Genomic DNA, 14,663 nt, shown 5'->3' with positions numbered 1-14,663 from the left:
AAATCAGTTTGGGAAATCATTGCTTTCTGTAGGTTAATTTTTCACATGCTTGATTTAGTTATAATTTTGAACCTGGCTGTTCTACTTCTATGAAAAGGTTTTAATCCTGAAGTGTTCACAGGTTAATAATATACAGTCAGATGGTAGAATGTTCATTCTTCTGAAATTTTTTCAAATAAATTTTTTTGAGGTGGTCTGGAAAATTGACCAAAAATCAACTTTGTAAGAAGTTTTTTTTTTTTTTTTCTTTTCTTTTCCTTTCTTTTTTTTTTTTTTAAATAACTTTTTATTGACAGAACCCATGCCAGGGTAATTTTTTTTACAACATTATACCTTGCACTCACTTCTGTTCCGATTTTTCCCCTCCCTCCCCCCCCCTCCCTCCCCCAGATGGCAAGCAGTCCTATGCATGTTAAATATGTCATGGTATATCCTAGAAACAATACATATGTGCAGAACTGAACAGTTCTCTTGTTGCACAGAGAGAATTGGATTCAGAAGGTAGAAATAACCCAGGAAGAAAAACAAAAATGCAAACAGTTTACATTCATTTCCCAGTGTTCTTTCTTTGGGTGTAGCTCCTTCTGTCCATCATTGATCAATTGAAACTGAGTTAGATTTCTTTGTCAAAGAAATCCACTTCCATCAGAATACGTCCTTATACAGTATCGTTGTTGAAGTATGTAATGATCTCCTGGTACTGCTCATTTCACTTAGCATCGGTTCATGTAAGTCTATTCAAGCCTCTCTGTATTCATTCTGCTGGTCATTTGTAAGAAGTTTTAAATTAGCATTGAAAACCTTAAACAAGTTTGTAAAATTTCCATTGTCCCTTTCCATACTTAGCATTGTCATATTGGAAAGTTGCATTTGATGGAGAAGCACCTGAAGGAACTCATTTTTACCATCATACTTAATTTTTTATTAACTTTATTTTAACAAAGGAAAAAATTTTAAATGAATCTGTCTTATGAAACCTGACTTCTGCTTCCACATTAATAGTAGGATAATGGAAAATAAGTTTGAAAATGCTAAGAATTAAGTGCTTTTAATTGTATGTACTATAAGTATATACTATATATACTATAAACATAAGTGTAAGTACTATAAATATGAAATCTTTATCCAGTGACATATCATTGCAAAAGCTGAACCACTTCATTATGGATGATCTCACAATGAATGAAACCAGAAGACAAATGGTAGGCAGCTAAGTAGTGCCATAGTGGTGCCACAGGGCCTGAATCAAGAAGTCTAAATTCAAATTCAGCCTCAAACACTTAATAGTTATGTGACTCTAAGCAAGTAACTTAACTGCTTCCAGAAGCCTTAGAATCTTCATCTATAAAATGAGAATATTTCTCATTTCCAGGGTTGTTTTGAGGAGCAAATGAGATAAAATATATCAAATGTTTTGCAAACCTTGAAGCATGGTGATAGTTATTCTTATTAAGTTACAGCTAAATGGAATACTGAATCCTTGAAGAGGAAAGAGAAGATTTGGTAAAATTGATTTTATTGTATAACCAAAAGAGTAAGAAATCTCCGTTCTTGAGATGTTTGGCTGCATTGTCTTACAATGTTCATGAAAAGAATAAACAAAAGACTTAACATGAAGATAATTGTAGCATATATGCTATCTGCTGAAGGAGATAAAGAGTAACAGTATTTCTGTGAAGAGCTTGATAATATCTCCCAAACCAGGGTAATATATACTATGATATTCAGTGATTTCACTGTAAATATTTATAAGGAGAAAGATAGCAAAAGATATGTCAAAAATTATGGGTTAGATTTAATAAAAGGAAACTAAGTCTTGCTGATTCCTCTGACAAAAGGCTATCTTTTCACATCATAATGCTTCTGGTGATGCTAGATGGCTGTAAATCAATCACTAAGGCATCAAAACATGGCTCATCCAAAGAGGAGTAGAGAGAGAGGCATACAATGGGCATGTTTAGACGTAGTTTGTTAATGTATAATAGAAAGGGTTTTACTTATTGAAAAGTTGATTATATAAATAATCTTATAAAATAAAAAGTTTTGTTCAAGTTTTGACTATTTAGAACTTTGGGGCTAGATTATTACATGATCTATGCTTCAATTCATGCTTTCTATTGAAAACATGCCCAGTGTGAAATTTTATTAATAGTTATAATGAGAGAAAAATGAAGTTCACTTTTTCAGGACATCATTTTATTTTTCTTTTTTGCTGAGGTAATTGGGTTTAAGTGACTTGCCCAAGGTCACATAGCTAGGCAGTGTTAAGTGTCTGAGATCAGATTTGAACTCAGGTCCTCCTGACTTCAGGGCTGGTGCTCTGTGCCACCTAACTGCCCCAGGACATCATTTAGTGAATACTCTGCTATCAAACTATCTAAAGTATTATTTGAAACTGATAACCAAAACTCAAGATAACTCTGAATAAAATAAAAATTCAAAATAAAAGTCATTATTTGGTCAATTTTTTGTTTAGCTAATTCTGGTGATCTAAAGAGTTGAATCACTTGAAGGAAATGAAAGAAATCTTTTCTTTTTTTTTTTCTTCAGGATAAGAGCTATTGAAGCTAATTCCTCAAAGATTCAAAAGCAGTTAAAGAAATTAAGACAAGTTAGGGGAAAGAACCTTGTAAGAGAAACTGAACAACTCATAACTATCCCAAATCCTTCAAGACCTATTCCAGGTAGAGTATTTACTTAATATTTTAAAGAGAGTGGAAGACATTTGAATTGTTACCCTTTGTAATGTGCTAAATTCATATCAGGGAGGTAGTATAATGTAATTGAAAGGGAAGAGATTGCAAACACTGAATTTCATTTTTGACAAGTCACTATCTTTTTTGAGCATTAGTTTCCTTATATAAAATAGGATTAATAATGCTTGGAGTATCTACCTCAATGAGTGGTTGGGAGAATCAAATAATATTCACAGTTTTTTTTTTTTTAAATTTAAAACTGAATACAAAATAAGAAAAAACTAAATAAAAAAGAAAGTAAAGGAAAATTAAAAAAATAAAACAAAATATTGTCATATGCTCAGCAGAACATCAAGAAAGATTCAAAATATATAACAATAAATTTCCATTTCAAGAAACATATCTAATAACAGAAAAGATTATATATTCATGAATATACACAATATGTTCACCATCTTTTCTTTGCTTCCTCATAGGTTACCCTTCTATTCTCTGCTGTGCATTCAACTGTTGTGATTGTTTTTTTCCTTTACTCCTATATTTCTTTCTTTTTTGGGGGTAGGCAATTGAGGTTAAGTGACTTGCCCAGGGTCACACAGCTAGGAAGTGTTAAGTGTCTGAGATCAAATTTGAACTCAGGTCCTCCTGACTTCAGGGCTGCTGCTTTATCCACTGCCACCTAGCTGCCCCCTATTCTGATATTTCATTATGTGACTTATATTTGTCATTTCTTATAGTATAATGTTTACAGTGTAATTCCAATGCATTCATGTTACAATTTGTTGAATTATTCCCCAGTTGTGAGGTTTATTTTAAAATTAGATTATTTAATTATTATTTATTATTATATGCTATTATTACATTATATACTATATAGCATATAGTATATTATTATATACTTTTATTAGAGTATTTTAAAAACTTGTTTTCATAAAATTTAATCACTTCTTGATTTCTGACATGATCATAATGGATTGTTTTTTTTCAGATGTATTTCTGGTTTTGATTTGTTCATATATCAACCTTTATTAGTGATACTGCCCTATAGTATTTTTTCTTTACCTTATTGCTGTTGAAGTTATGTCATCTTTTCCATGTTTAAAAAAAATGTTTGATTAATATCTCTTTAAACTTAATGTTTGACATAATAGAAATTTCATAAATAGCTTCTATAATCTTGTTTGCCTTTTCAATAGGCATGACACTAGCAGAATCTGTCAATCTAGATTCTCTTAATGAATATCTTACTCGTCTTGAAGAAAAATATGAAGAAATTAGACAACAATCAATGGTAAAATATATACCACAAATGAAAAAGAATGACTTAGATGAAGAAAAGATCCGGGCATTACAGAGGCGAGATACAGCTGAAGCACTAAACAATAAATTACGATTTCGGTATGAATTTATTCTTTAAAAAGTTTGAAATATGAATTTTGTCATATTTAATATCATATGGTTTGAGACCTAGTATATTGATCATGTTTATCTTTATAGTCATAGAAAAACAGAAATGGTTTTAAGTGCATTTTCTACCTGGATGAAATCTGACATGAGCATTTCATTTCAAGACTACATAATTCAAATAAATAAAACTCAAAAACTTTTGCAAGGTAACTAGTATTTTTTAAAAAAAGAACATAAATCATGGAAGACCCAATTGTAAGGCAAGGACTTGGTCATTATAATTGTAGAAAATTCAGGGATAAGCTCAAAATATGTCTGCAAGCCGCATGATTGAATTTAGCTTTCCTAACATTGTCTGTCTTCAATGAGCCTATTGCTTTAACAGCTTTCAAGTAATAAATAAATAATAGTTATGGATGATGTGACCTGAAGAGAAGACTTTATTAGATCAACAAAGAGGGAGTTGCCAGAGAATCCATGGGGCTAGTGATAATTGTATGCCACAATTGTATGAAATCCTTAAGTTAAATATATACTTATTGGGCTATATTTAGGAGAGAACAGGTTTCCAAAGTTAAATGCATTCTTAAATATCTGTACATGTTTGCAACATTTCAGATGATCAATCACTTGTTGAGGAGTTACTTGAAGAAGACCCGAGCAAGGCTAAGGAAGCTGAAGTGTTACTTGACTACATCGAAAGGCAAATAGAAACAGTTCACATGCATCCAATTAATGAGCTATTGTTTAGTTTTGAAATTTTAATTTTTTTTCTAGCTGGCAAATTAATGTTTTGTAAAATATTTATATTTTAAAAAGTAAATCAATGCAAAAAAATTGCCAGACTGAGAATTTAGATTTTTCAGGATTGACATGATGGTAGTACAATGTTGTGTCATGCTTTCTAGAGCCTCTAAGTTGGGATGACAAAACATATTGTTGCTTTCTAGAGCCCCTTCACCGGGAAGGTTAGTGGAGGAGGTGATGATGAGGTGGGACTCCTGAGGATGGTGGAAATATGGAGTCAGTTTATTCCAAGAATTTTCCCCTTTTTATATCCTCATACCCTTATGTAACAAAACACTGGGCATGTGCCCAGTATATACTACACACAAGGGACCACATAAACACAGAAGGCCAACTTGCTATTGTATGTAGTTTGCCACCTGGTATCACTCTGCTTCAATCTCAACATAGGTTGTCACCACCCCCTGACTTTTCATGAAGGCCGAGAGCCCTTAGGGGAGATGGGGAGCTGAACCAGATATTGTCAGCAGGTTCCCTCTGGGATGAAGGGTCTTATATCTCACCCAGAATTTCCCCACTGTCTGTGACCCTCTACAATACAAGTGGATTTTGTTTTGTTTTTTACGTTTTCTAGTCCATTCTTCAAGCTCCAAGCCAACCAGAATTCTTCTATACTGGTTAATACTGTTGCTTTTCTCACCATGTCCAGTCCTTAATACTTAAGGAGATATATTTCTTCCTAAAGTCTAATTCATTTTACTAATACATAAGAGCTTTAAAGAGATCATTAGCTTGTAAACTTTATAAAAATAATCAATGTGGACACATTAATTAATCTAAAAATATGTAAACTTCATACTGTAAGATGATATTAAGGTTAAATATCATTTAGCTGTTTTTAGCTGTTATCTTATTGAATGCAAAAGTAGGAAGAAAATGCTATATTATACTACTTGAATTAAAATGTGTCACTCTCTTATTTCTTAGCTTCCCATGAATGCTCATTTTGGGATATAAAAGAAAATAATTGTTTTTTGTCACCGGCTGTTATTGTTGTTATCATCATCATCATCATCATGATTTTAATTACCTACTCTCATAGCAACATATCTATTAGTACATACATAGTAAACAATATAACCCTAAATTCTTCACCCTACACATTTCTTCCTCATTTTAGCCACACACAAAGATGATCATCTTGATCTTGCTATCACCCACAAACCACCCATTCTTCTAAATTTATGAATTCTGAGAATCTCTTATCTCATTTCAGTCTATTAGCTTTCCATATTTACCTTTGCCATCCAATTCCCAATCCTTTTCTTTGTTCATACTGAGACCTTCATTCTCTTTTTTTCCTTAAATCTCTTTTAGACTATCACCCCTTCCCTCATTACACTCCCCTTATTTCCCTATCTCAATACCCTGGTAAGTCAGTTCAGCTCTATGCCATCTTCTTGAATCACCAACCCCACCCTATTATACACCAATGATACCCCACAAAGCCTCAGTCTTAGATCACTTCTGTCATCTTATTGTCTTCCATCCTATACATAAGCTGCTGAACAAGGGGCAAAGAGATCTCCCAACTGTTCTCACTGGGTTTGTTACCAATTTGTGTTACCTAACCTCAACTGAGCCTTTACTGCTGCTTGGCAATCCAATTCACCACCACATCTCTTCTAACCCTTTTTATCCCCCCTTCAAACCTTCAGTGGTTCACGGTCTCTCCCAATTCTCTCAGCTAAGAATATTTTACTAAAAAAATTTGCTAAAAATATATATTTGGCTAAAAAAATTTGATGCCCCCATTCACCAAGAATTCTCTCTTTTCTCCTCATCCAGTGCCACTCAGACTGCTTCTGCTGTTATCTCCTTTTATCCTGTCTCACATAAAGAGGCAGCCATTTTGGCTAAGGCAAACCCTACTACATGTACCTTTGACCCTACTCCATCCCATCTCCTTCAACAGATTCCCTCTCTGCCATCACCACTCTCAATCACTTATCTTAGTCTCTCCCAGTCTATTGACTGTTTCCCTACTAACTAAAAATGGTCCATATCTCCATCCTCAAAAAATTCTCACTTGATTCTTCTATCCCTGCCACCCATATACCTCCTGATTTTTGTGGCTGAACTCTCTGAGAAGTCCATCTAAAAGGCCTTCACTTCTTTTCTCTTTTCCTAATTCTGTACAGTCTAGCTTCCATTCAGCCCAAACTATTCCCTCTCTCCCTCCTTCCCTCCTTTTTTCCCTCTTTCCTTTCCTCTTTCTCTGTCTCTGTCTCTCTCTCTCTTTTTCTGTCTCTCTGTTTCTCTCTGTCTCTGTTTCTGTCTCTCTATCTCTTCTCTCTCTTTCTCTCTTAATTACAAAATCCAGTAGTCTTTTCTCAACAGCCATCCTTGACCTCTATTCAGCCTTTGACACTATCAATCACTCTCTTTTTGGTACTCTGTTTAAATCATAAGGACACTGCCATCTCCTGGTTCTCCTCTCTTAACTGTTCTTCCTTCTCAGTCTTCTTTGCTGGATCTTCATTCAGGACATGCTTGCTAACTCTGTCAAGGCCTCCCACTGCACCTAGGCTATCTCCGAGCATCCTGATCCATACCTTGCTACCAGATCTAGATGTACTCCAGAGGAGAAAGTGAGGCAGGTGACCTTGCATATCCCTCCCTCACTTAAATCCCACTTACTAGAGTGTCATGGCATCATCTCCCTGATGTTATAGAACTTGAGAATGAAAGACAAATAACAACTAATTCTGATTTTTGCACAAGGGTCTTTCATGAGGCTTTTTTTCTTTTTCCCTTATTGTCTTTTATTTGGTGATCTCATTAACTTCTATGGGTTTCAACTTATCACCTATGCTGATGATTCTTAGATCCAATTATACATCCTTCCCCCTGTGCTGACTTCCAGTCAATCTCTCATCTCCATCTGTTATATATCAGACATCTTGAGTTGAATGTCTTGTAGGTATCTTAAACTTAATATGTCCAAAACTAAACTCATAATCTTTCTCACTAAACCTTTTTCTCCCTCCAGATTTCTCTATTACTGTCAAAATCAGCACCCATCCTCCCAGTCCCTCAGCCTGGCAACCCAGGTGCTGTCATAACTCTTTCTAACATCTATAGCCAATCACTTGCCAAAGTCTGTTGAGTTTGTTTTTGCAACATCTCTTGCATTTGCTCTTTCTCTCTCCTTGAGACTGCTGCCACCCTGAGATAGGCCTTTGCCTATACACTCCGGATTATTACAACACTCTTGCTGGTTGATTCTCCACTCCAATCCTCTATTCTGTTTCCAAAGTGATTTTCCTAAAGGGAAAAATGTAGCCTGAAAATTCTGACCATTTTGCCTATGCCCCTTACTCAATAAACTCCATTGTCTCCCTGTCATTTTTAGAAACAAATATAATATCTTCATTTGGTATTTAGAGCATTTCATAACCTTGTTGCCACCCCTATCTCAACCTCTCCAGTCTTCTTACACCTTACAGCTTACTCTTCAAACCAGTGACAATGGTCTAATTCTTCTCATCTCAGCCTCCTGGCTTCTCTTCAAGTTCTAGCTAAAATCCTACATTCTACAAGAAACCTTTTTGATCTTTCTTAATTTTTAATTCTTAATACAGAGGTCTCTTTGTCGATTACTTGAAACTTTCGTGTACATAATTATTTGCATGTCTCTGTTCCATTAGATTGTGAACTCAAGGGCAGGGATTGATTTTTTGCCCTTCTTTGTGTCCCTGGAACTTAGCACTGGCATATAGCAGACACAGAACAAATACATATTGATTGATTTATTAGTCAGTAGGTCTGCACTCTACTAGTGCTTCCTTAGCCTTATTTATAGTTCTTACTGCTGAATACTCAAGAATATTAAATAAAAGGGTTAGAAGTTACTTTTAACTTTTAATTGCTTTATTGTAAGGGAGGCTTTGTGCTATATCCTATTAACTCTTCCTTAGTCTTGTCATTATTAGTATCATAATTTATTTAATTTTTCTCAGGCAATTGGGGTTAAGTGACTTGCCCAGGGTCACACAGCTAGGAAGTGTTAAGTGTCTGAAGTCAGATTTGAACGCAGGTCCTCCTGACTTCAGGGCTGGTACTCTATCCATTGCGTCACCTAGCTAACCTTGTCATTATCAAATCTTCCTTAGTTATGTTATTAGACCTTTTCCCTCCCCTACTGGTTTTTTTTTTTTTTTTAACTTATCACCTTGTCTATCTTTTTGGGACATTTTTTGTCATTGGACTTCTCTGTCATCATTCCTTGTACACATAGGTCAACCTTAAAGATTTCATCTTAAGACTATATCTAAAAATTAGAATTTTCTTATTTTTTTCAATTTAATATTATTTGTATCTTTTCTTTGGAAATAATTATTTTATAAGCATATATTATTTTTCCCTCCCACTGCCCTGGTCCCTCCCCTTCTTTTAAGTAATTAAAAAAATTACAACAAATCCAAATAGTCCAGGAAGGCAAATTTCTGCATTGCCTATATTCAAAACCGCATGTCTTACTCTGATTTTTAAGTCCCTCTCTGACATAAATCAAAATTATTCCCTATCATTCCATTAATAGAATTATAAAGTGTAATGTTCTCTAAAATATAATGTTCTCTGGGAGCAGGTTTCTTGGGGGTTTCTGGAAGCAGCCTTAGTTTCAGTTCAGTGTAATCACCCCAAATGCAGCCAGGAGTTAAAGTCCAAATCCTTTATTGTCTCTTTCCAAGTCTTGTCTCCTTCCCTGGGCCCAGTTAGCTTTCTTAGAGGCCTATCTCTCTCCTTGGTTCCAAGAGCTCCTGCTGCTAGTCCTTTGCCTCTGCCAGCTTCAGCCTCCAGTCAGCACAAAGGTGGACAATGGAATGAATGTCTCCTCCTCCAAGAGCTTCTAGTGGGCTTGTCCTTTCTGACCCTGACAGCTCCTCCTTATATGCCCCACACTGAGTATACACCAATCATTATATCACTAGGAAACCATTATTTGTTGTAGGATTAAATCAGTGCTAAACTAGACTTAACCACTATCTCCTCAATTCCACTTACTTAGCACCCTCTAAGAATCCTAACATCTCCTGCTTTCTTTTGTTTTTAGAACATAGGTGGTCATGATCTCCCTGACTTCTCAAGGAGGTGAGAACCCCCAAAAAGGAGGTGATCACACCTTCCCTGACTCTCAAAAAAGGGGTGAAAACACCATAAAAGGAAGCGATCCTGCCCTTGACTTCTCAGGGAGATGAATACACCAAAGGAAATGGGAAATCAAATCGGATTAGCGGGTTTCTGAAGGGGCTCACTTGAAACAGGTATACCTAATATCAACATGGGAGGTATTACATATAATTACATAAATTACACAAGCACATAGTAACATAACACAGGCTAGTAGTGATGTAACAAATAACCTGAATCAAAATGAGGAATTATACATGTCTATAAATCCTAGAAATAGTCCAAAAGGAATCTATTGTCCATTAGTTCATGTGCCAGGAAGCCAATAATTCCTGCTGGTTTTGAAGTCCTGCAATAGTCTCATCAACAATTTTTCATCTCAAGGAATCCAATGATTCCTGCTGGTTTTCAAGTCCTGCAATGGTCTCATCTTGTGTTAAGGAATCCAATGATTCCTAAGGATTTTGTTCTTAGGTCTTCTCCTTTGTTTTGAGGTTTTTCCTCTTTTTCTGTCTCTCTCTGAGTGCTTGTTGCCACCCATCTGTTTCCTTCTCCATCTAGTCCCTTCTATTTGCTACTTGCGGGATTTCTCTCATCATCTGGCAATTACATTGGAGCTGCATATTATGTTGGAGCTGCTCTCACTGGACACTGCCCTTCTGTTGGGTTAAAAAGCCTGTATTCTCTCCAATTGTAATTCCTTTCTGCTATCAGATTGCTTTTTGGATGATTGATCATGTAATCCCTTTCTGCTATCTGATTGCTTTTTTGCTGGTTGATCACATCAGAGTCCTGACCTTCTAAAGATTTGGTGGGTGTAAACTCAACTGCCATCATGCTCCACCCATCTTTTGTATAATATCTTGGGGCTGGGACCTGCCTCTCATTTCCCTGGGTCAATCTACATTCTGAGGCCCAGTGGAAGTCCTTGTGGCATTTTGGACATAGAGTTTTAGTTCTTCTCTCATCCTGTCTTCTCACTCTATCTCTATACCTACAGTGGACTCTCAGATGTCCTATTTTTCCACACTGAAAACAGTGATGATTTTCTCTAAAAGTTCCTTGCTAAGAGGGATTCTGTCTTCCCATTTTCATCATAGTCTGGGTATAATAAGCACTTGTGCCCACTCTGGCACAGCATCTTATGATCTCCGCTAAAGGAGCATCTTTGTGTAGTCCCCATATAATTCTTCTGCAAACCTCATTAGCATTTTCCTTAGCCAGTTGTCTTGTCATTATTTCTGTAGCTGCATTTTCTCCAATGGTTCTTGTGACAGCTGTTTGTAAACACCCACAAAATCAGCAAAGTGTTCATTAGGACCTTGCTCTATTTTTGTGAAGACTTCCCCTCAATCTTTTTGTCCGGGGAGGGAACCCCAAGCTTTTATTGCAGCCTTAGAAATTTACTCATACACTGTTATGGGATAATCAATATGTTCCACCTTTCACTGGGAGGGAACCCCAAGCTTTTATAGCAACAATAGCAATTTGTTCATAAGCTGTTATGGGGTAATTAATCTGTGCTGAATTCTCTGCATACTGACCTTCACCTGCTAGTTGGTCAAAGATGAGTTGTATATTAACTCCAGTTTGCTTATTGCATTGGACTTGAATCCTATATAATTCATGACACTCCAAAAGCCCACAATAAATTTTGTCCAGGTTCTAAACATGGCCTTGCTATGTATTTCCAATCACTAAGGGTTAGGATTTCATAAGCCAAATTATCTAGTAACATCTTAATATAAGAGGATGTAGCCCCATAAAGAGTGTAACCTTTTTTCAAATCCTTAATTTTTTCCAAATCAAAAGGAGTGTATCTTCTCGTTTGTTGACCTGAAGGGTCAAGCTCTTCAATCACAGGGTATGCATTTATTAAATCAGATACATCCTCTCCTTCATTTTTTGCCTTAACCAATGCTTTTTGTAATCTTGTCATAGGCTGCTTCATAGGAGGTGCTGAATGTGTTACTGCCTCTCCCTCTCCTCCTTCTCCCTCTACCCATGAAGGGTTAATTGAGGGAAGTAGGTCAGAGGATGTGGAATGACCTAATTTCTCTTGCTGTGAAGCACCACACTTAAAATTGTACTTAACTCCATTCTTATCTGATTCTTCATCCTTTTCACCTAGTTTATTTCTCCTCCTCCTCCTGCTCTTTCTTCTTTTTCCTTATTCTAGTACTTATAAAATTTCTTATAGCCAGTTATATTAAATTGTATGTATAAAGTGTATTTTTGGAAATTGAGTTTGAATTGGAATTGTAGTATTCACCTAGTTGCTGTCCTATTAATTTCCACTCATCTGGATCCAATTCTTTTTCCTTAGAGAACCAAGAAGATGTGTACTGTACAGTTTTTAAAAGTTCAGTGATCAGCTCCCAAATTTTAATCAAACCTTGGCTTTTCATAAGTCTAACAATGCTTTCTACACATTTTCCTTGAATTGGAAAAGAAGGCTATTTTCTAAACATCAGTTCCATTTTAGCTGAAGTACAATTTTAACCCTTTAACAAAGTTTCCTTGCATATTTTTGTACTAACCCTAATTTCTGGGTTGAGGAGACTTTTCCACTGAAATCATGATCAGAGACTTTTTCACTGAAATCAGGATCCTGTCTATCCCACAGTTGGGTGCCAAAATGTAATGTTCTCTGGGAGCATGATTCTTGGGGGTTTCTGGAGGCAGCCTCAGTTTCAGTTCAGTGTAATTACCCTGAATGCAAACAGGAGTTAAAGTCCAAATCCTTTATTGTTTCTTTCCAAATCTTGTCTCCTTCTTTGGGCCTGGTTAGTTTTCTTAAAGACCTATCTTTCTCCTTAGTTCAAAGAGCTCCTGCTGCTAGTCCTTTGCCTCTGCCAGTTTCAGCCTCCAGCAAGCACAAAGAGACAATGGAATGAATGCCTCCTCCTCCAAGAGCTTCTAGTGGGCTTGTCCTTTCTGGCCCTGACAGCTCTTCCTTATATGCCCCACACCGAGTATACACCAATCATTATATCACTAGGAAACCATTATTTGTTGTAGGATTAAATCAATGCTAAACTAGATTTAACCACTGTCTCCTCAATTCCACTTCTTAGCACCTTGTAAGATTCCTAACCGCAAAGACTTTCAAAAACGGTTTTTCTCTGTAATTTGATCATGTGTAAATTGTTTTCAGAGTTCTGCAGAGTTCACTTTATAGCATTTCATAGTGGTCTTTCCAATTTCCTCCAAAAGTGCCCATTTTATCATTTATCATTTTGTCATTTTCAACCCTATTTAGATCTTGACAGATTTTTTTTATTGAGGTTTGTGTATTCCTTGTTAAGTAATTATATAAAAAATATAGAGCTCTTTTTGTTCTGAAAGGAGAGAATAGATAACTTCATTATCATCTTATCTGAATTACCATGTTATTTAAACATGGCATTGAGTATTTGTTGCTTGGAATCCCAAGTACTAAGGAGACTGTTATCTCTAGACTTTAAACTCAGTTAATATTCTTCTAAGAGTTGATCTTCTGGGCAGGAAACCTTTTTCTCTTAGAACATAAATTGTGTGTATTGGATTACCTGCAATTTAGGGGAGGGAATGGGGGGCAAGGAGAGAAAAATTTGGAACAGAAAATTTTGCAAGGGTCAATGTTAAAAAATTACCCATGCATATGTTTTCTAAATAAAAAACTTTAATTAAAAAAAATGATGAAACAGATAGAAACTAGCCTCAGACTCAGCAAGATCAGGATTCAAGTCTGTCTCTGACAAAATAATAAATGCTGTCATGTGACCCAAACCAAGTCACTTAAACCCTCAATGCTCTAGGCAATTCTCTAATACTACAAATTGTGAAACAAGTACTGATGGGTATTGGTAGAGGAAATTTCTTTTTCTTTTAGTTTTAATTAATTTTTTTTTTGGAAATTTCTTATGGAAATTCTCATTGCCACTTAAATCACAGATTTGGTCCAAAAATAATAAATGCCTCATTCTCTAAAGATATTATTGGGAATTAACTGCTACCTATCAGTAAGTCAGTCAGCTAATATTTATCAATTTCCTGTCACATGCCAGACACTGTGCTAAAGAAAGGCAAAAATGATCCCTACTTTCACATTCTAATGGGAAAGACAACATACAAACAACTATGTACAAATAACATATATATTTGATAAATTGTCTATAGTCTCTCAGGGACTGGGAAAGGTTTTTTGCAGGAGATGGGGTTTGGTGTTGAGACTTGAAAGCAAGCAGAGAAATTACAAGGTGATAATGAGGATGGAGAATGCCAGGGATGGGATTCCACCAGTCAAAATCCTAGGAGATGGGGAACTCAGGGACCAGCAAAGGGGACAATCAATGAGTGGCCCCAGAGAGTATAGAGGGCAGTAATGTGTAAGACTGGAAAGGCAGGTAAGGGCCAGGCCGTGAAAGGCTTTAAAAGCCAAAGAGGATTTTATATTTGATCCTGGAGATGATAGGAGCCACGGGAATTTGTTGAATAGGAAGAGTGATATTGCCTTTTTCATTTTCTTTTCCAAAAGTTGCTGCTAGTATTATTAAAGAAACAATGGCAAAGCATATTGTAAATTCATTGAGCACTTGAGACTGTCATCTTAAACTTACTTAAAGAAGTAAAATATGT

At 35.8% G+C, this 14,663-nt stretch overlaps 1 protein-coding gene across 4 annotated transcripts in view; it reads left to right on the top strand.

Annotated features, from left to right (window-relative positions):
* Nucleotides 1-14,663, top strand: part of CLHC1 (clathrin heavy chain linker domain containing 1) — a 55,244-nt gene that overhangs the window by 14,912 nt on the left and 25,669 nt on the right. For 3 of the 4 annotated variants that reach the window (XM_031950485.1, XM_031950483.1, XM_031950484.1), the window contains 4 exons: nucleotides 2,551-2,684; nucleotides 3,893-4,094; nucleotides 4,194-4,309; nucleotides 4,722-4,806. In XM_031950485.1, the coding sequence (XP_031806345.1) occupies nucleotides 2,551-2,684; nucleotides 3,893-4,094; nucleotides 4,194-4,309; nucleotides 4,722-4,806 (537 nt within the window). The remainder of the gene's footprint in view (nucleotides 1-2,550; nucleotides 2,685-3,892; nucleotides 4,095-4,193; nucleotides 4,310-4,721; nucleotides 4,807-14,663) is intronic. The other variant, XM_031950486.1, reaches the window with a different exon arrangement.

The sequence above is a fragment of the Sarcophilus harrisii genome, chromosome 2 (genome assembly GCF_902635505.1).
Source record: "Sarcophilus harrisii chromosome 2, mSarHar1.11, whole genome shotgun sequence".
Lineage (NCBI taxonomy): Eukaryota > Metazoa > Chordata > Mammalia > Dasyuromorphia > Dasyuridae > Sarcophilus > Sarcophilus harrisii.
Note: the sequence above shows the minus strand (reverse complement) of the source record. Positions and strands in the feature narration are given on the sequence as shown.